The following is a 3,435-nucleotide window of genomic DNA, read 5'->3' as shown; positions in this document are numbered from 1 at the left end:
GTGGAAGAGACGTCCGCACGCCGAGGTTTCGAGCGCTGGCCCGGCAGTAGCAGCGAGGAAGGGAATGGGATGCACGCTGGGAGTCAGAGCATTTTGGGAGGCGGCGCGGGGGCCAGGGCGGGGGTCATCAGGGTGGGTTTGTGAGGTGGGGCCCCACCTGAAGACGTCGAAGGCCGGGTCGGCGCCAGGCGACAGCACAAACACGACAGGCGTCGTTTCATTGCTGGAGCGGTACAGCGCCGCGTAGTCCAAAACCTGGGGGGCCAGAGGCCGGCGGAAGTAGGTCAGCCGCATTAATCTAGCACAGGCGTCAGATCTCAACTTTACTGCGCTTTACTTGAACAGGCCGGAGCTGCTCAGACGCGACCCGCAACCTTGCGTGACTCCCATGGTCCGCCTGCACGGATCAAACAGCTGGGTGGCCACGCGGTCAGGTGCTCACCGGCGGGGTGACGTACCGCTCTCCAAGCTCTCCCATCACCCACCGGGTGACGCCCACCGTCACCCGGTCCACGCGGAGGCACCGCAGCAGCAGCAGCCGCTCGAACGGCGCCAGCGCGGCGGCGAGCCCGCCGGGCGCGTGCGCGGACTCTGGGGCCTCGAGCTCGAACCAGTCGCGCCAGGAGGCGCCGTCTGACGCGATCGCGTCGGCCAGGCCCGCCAGGGGGTGGGGGCTGCCTGCGGGGCGCGGGGCACGCCGCAGCACACGCGTCACCGTGACATCAGAGCCTCATGCTCAGTGTGCCATTTTCCCCCGCTTATTTCGGAGGTTGTGCACCTTGAGAGGGATTGCTACGCGTTGCATGCCAGCCCCAGTGCGGCCCCCACTCGCCGGCCGGGCGCGCGCCCGCGCCTACCCCTTCCATCCCCCTGCCTCCACGCACCGCCCTCGCCCTTCTTGGTTGCGGCCAGCTCTGTGAGGCCCATCACGTCCTGCCAGCCCTGGTCCGGCACCCAGTCGTGGGGCCGGGGCCGCTTGTGGCGCTCCAGGGACAGGTTGCCCTTGAAGAAGAAGTCGAGGAACTATTAGTTTTAAATTTGGGGGGGGGGTGGGGCGGAGGAGTGGACTGGTTTGCGTAGGGCAGGACAGGGTGCGCCGCAGAGGGGGTGGGGCCGCGAGAGGCGAAGGAGGAAGTGTCGGGGCTCGCGGAGTGTGTGACTGGTGGCAACTCAGGCTTCCAGCCTCTGTCTAGAGCAGCTGGGCGTCTGCATCAATGTATCCTGCTCGCAGTACGGCGCGCCGCATCCCTAGCTCGCGCTCGCCTTGCTCGCGGCCTCCACGCGCCGTCCCTGCAGGAACCCCCGCAGCTCAACCAAACCCCTGCCCCAGCAAGCAAGGCGGCCCACCTGTGGGTCTGGCGCCGCCGGCCCCCCCTCCAGCACCTTGACCGCCAGCTGGAAGCTGAACAGAAGCTTGTGCGCCTCGAACAGCCCCGTGCACACGTACGCGTACACATCGCCCGTCAGCTGCTCCGACAGCGAGCGCAGGCGCGCCTCCAGGGCGTGCTCCTTCTTGCTGGACCGCAGCGACTGGGCGGCGGCGACAGGGGCGGGGATCCCGGCAGGGCGGAGTAGCAAGAGCGGATCCAGTCAGCTAAGGAGCACACGCAAGTGTCGAGCCCGCTTGCCCCCCCCCCGCCCCCCGCCCCGGAGCTCACAGCCAGTCAGTTTCAAGGACCTGCCCACATTGTCAAGGGCCATCCCTGGCCTCCTCTTGACGCGCCCGCGCCCCTCCCCTGAACCGCAAGCGCCTGGCCCCACGGTCAGCCTGTACCCTTGTTCAGCCTGAGGCCACAGTGGCCCCGGGCCCCCACCTGGTTGAAGACCCCGAGGAACGCGGCCAGGCTGTACTCGTACATGTTGTTCACGGCCGCCAGCCCCGCCATACAGAAGAACAGCGCCGCCCCGCGCGCCGCCACGGGGCGGTAGCGCACGCGCGCGTCGTCGATCTCTGCGGCGGTGGAATTGGCCGTCTCGAGCTTGTCGGCCAGCTCGACGGCCTTGGACTTGGCGCCCTCCAGGGTGGTGAGGAGCTCCTGGTTGTCCAGGATGTTGCCTATTTGTGTGTGTGTGTGTGTGTGTGTGTGTGTGTGTGTGTGTGTGTGTGTGTGTGGGTGTGTGTGTGTTGGGGTGCCGGTGTACATGCATGATTGAGAGTCGCAGGAGGTTTTGGAGGCTGCATGGCGAGCGCGAGGGCCGAATGCAAGGTTTGGCCGCAGTATTGAATAATCTGCAGGCGAGAGGCTTGGTGGCAACGGGGCACACAACAACATGATCGTCGAGCCGCCGGCGCCACAAGCGCGACGGCCGCGCGCACCCGTGGCGCTGCTGAGCTCCCGCAGCAGCGTGTCCTCCAGCTTTGAGAGCAGCCCCTTATTGGCGCTCATCTCGCGGATGAGGTCCTGGCGGCTGCTCTCCAGGTCGGGCCGCTCGTGCGCCACCACCACCCCCAGGAGCTGCTGCGCCAGGCCGTCCTGCAGAGGGACCCGCCAAAAAACGGGCAGAGACGGCGTGGCGAGCAGGGTTCAAATGGAGCGTTGATGCTGGTTGTCAAACACACAATATAGTTTGCCAAGCTTCATTTGAAGGTGGATTTATACTCTCTTACCCATTTGAAACACGGCAAGGCGAGTGCACCACTACAAACCACTCAAATTTGGGGGCCCCTCACGTCTGCCCCCGCAACCCTGGACCTCAAAAGCAGCCCTTGCCCCCACACCAGCGCACCTGGGTGACGGCGTAGTTGATGATCGAGGTCTTGCCCGCCACCTCGGGGCCGTAGTGCGGATTGCTGAGCTTGGTGGTGAGGTACAGGCGGAAGTTGGGGTCCCAGTCCACCTCCTTGTCACCCAGCTTGATTGTCTGCGGGGCCGGCGGGGGCGGACGCAAGAGAGCACTTCGGTCGGGACACAATTGAGGAACACGAATCTGGATGGGCATCCAAGCAGGACGCTGCGGCTGCAACATCGAGCTGCGTGCTGAGGCAACTGGCAGCGCTTTGGGCGTGCGACAACCGCCACAGGCAGCCCCAGCTGACTCAATGCATCGCACATTTAACAGACAGTAGAATAAGGGGACGCGCCCAGTCACAGAGTGCAAGGAGCTGGCAGACGTACAGCCACCACCACCATCTGACCCGCACCAGCTTGCCGCCCAGCCCAGGCGTGAGCGCCTTCTCCAGCACCGGGTCGATCACTGGGTCGATGTACTCATCGCAGCCCTCAAACAGGAAGGCGCTGCCGTAGGTCACGGCCAGCTCCAGCTGCTTCAGGAAGTCGGCGTCGTTGAAGGTCTTGACCTTGCTGTCCAGGGCCTTGCCCTCGCGCGCCTTGATCCACCGCACCGCTTGCATCTGGGGTGGTGTGTGTGTGTGTGTGTGTGTGTGTGTGTGTGTGTGTGTGTGTGTGTGTGTGTGTGTGTGTGTGTGTGTGTGTG

The 3,435-nt window shown here is 65.2% G+C and overlaps 1 protein-coding gene across 1 annotated transcript in view; it reads right to left on the bottom strand.

Moving 5' to 3' along the window:
• Positions 1–442: 442 nt before the first annotated feature.
• The window catches only part of MNEG_11196 (dynein heavy chain, axonemal), a gene marked incomplete at both ends in the record, with an annotated part of 8,376 nt that continues 5,383 nt past the window's right edge, over positions 443–3,435 (bottom strand). Inside the window, 7 exons of the mRNA XM_014040332.1 lie at positions 443–678; positions 885–1,023; positions 1,348–1,530; positions 1,815–2,056; positions 2,318–2,474; positions 2,728–2,862; positions 3,143–3,352. Of these exons, the coding sequence (XP_013895786.1) occupies positions 443–678; positions 885–1,023; positions 1,348–1,530; positions 1,815–2,056; positions 2,318–2,474; positions 2,728–2,862; positions 3,143–3,352 (1,302 nt within the window). The remainder of the gene's footprint in view (positions 679–884; positions 1,024–1,347; positions 1,531–1,814; positions 2,057–2,317; positions 2,475–2,727; positions 2,863–3,142; positions 3,353–3,435) is intronic.

Source organism: Monoraphidium neglectum, assembly GCF_000611645.1.
Source record: "Monoraphidium neglectum strain SAG 48.87 unplaced genomic scaffold scaffold02635, whole genome shotgun sequence".
Classification (NCBI taxonomy): Eukaryota; Viridiplantae; Chlorophyta; class Chlorophyceae; order Sphaeropleales; family Selenastraceae; genus Monoraphidium; species Monoraphidium neglectum.
Note: the sequence above shows the minus strand (reverse complement) of the source record. Positions and strands in the feature narration are given on the sequence as shown.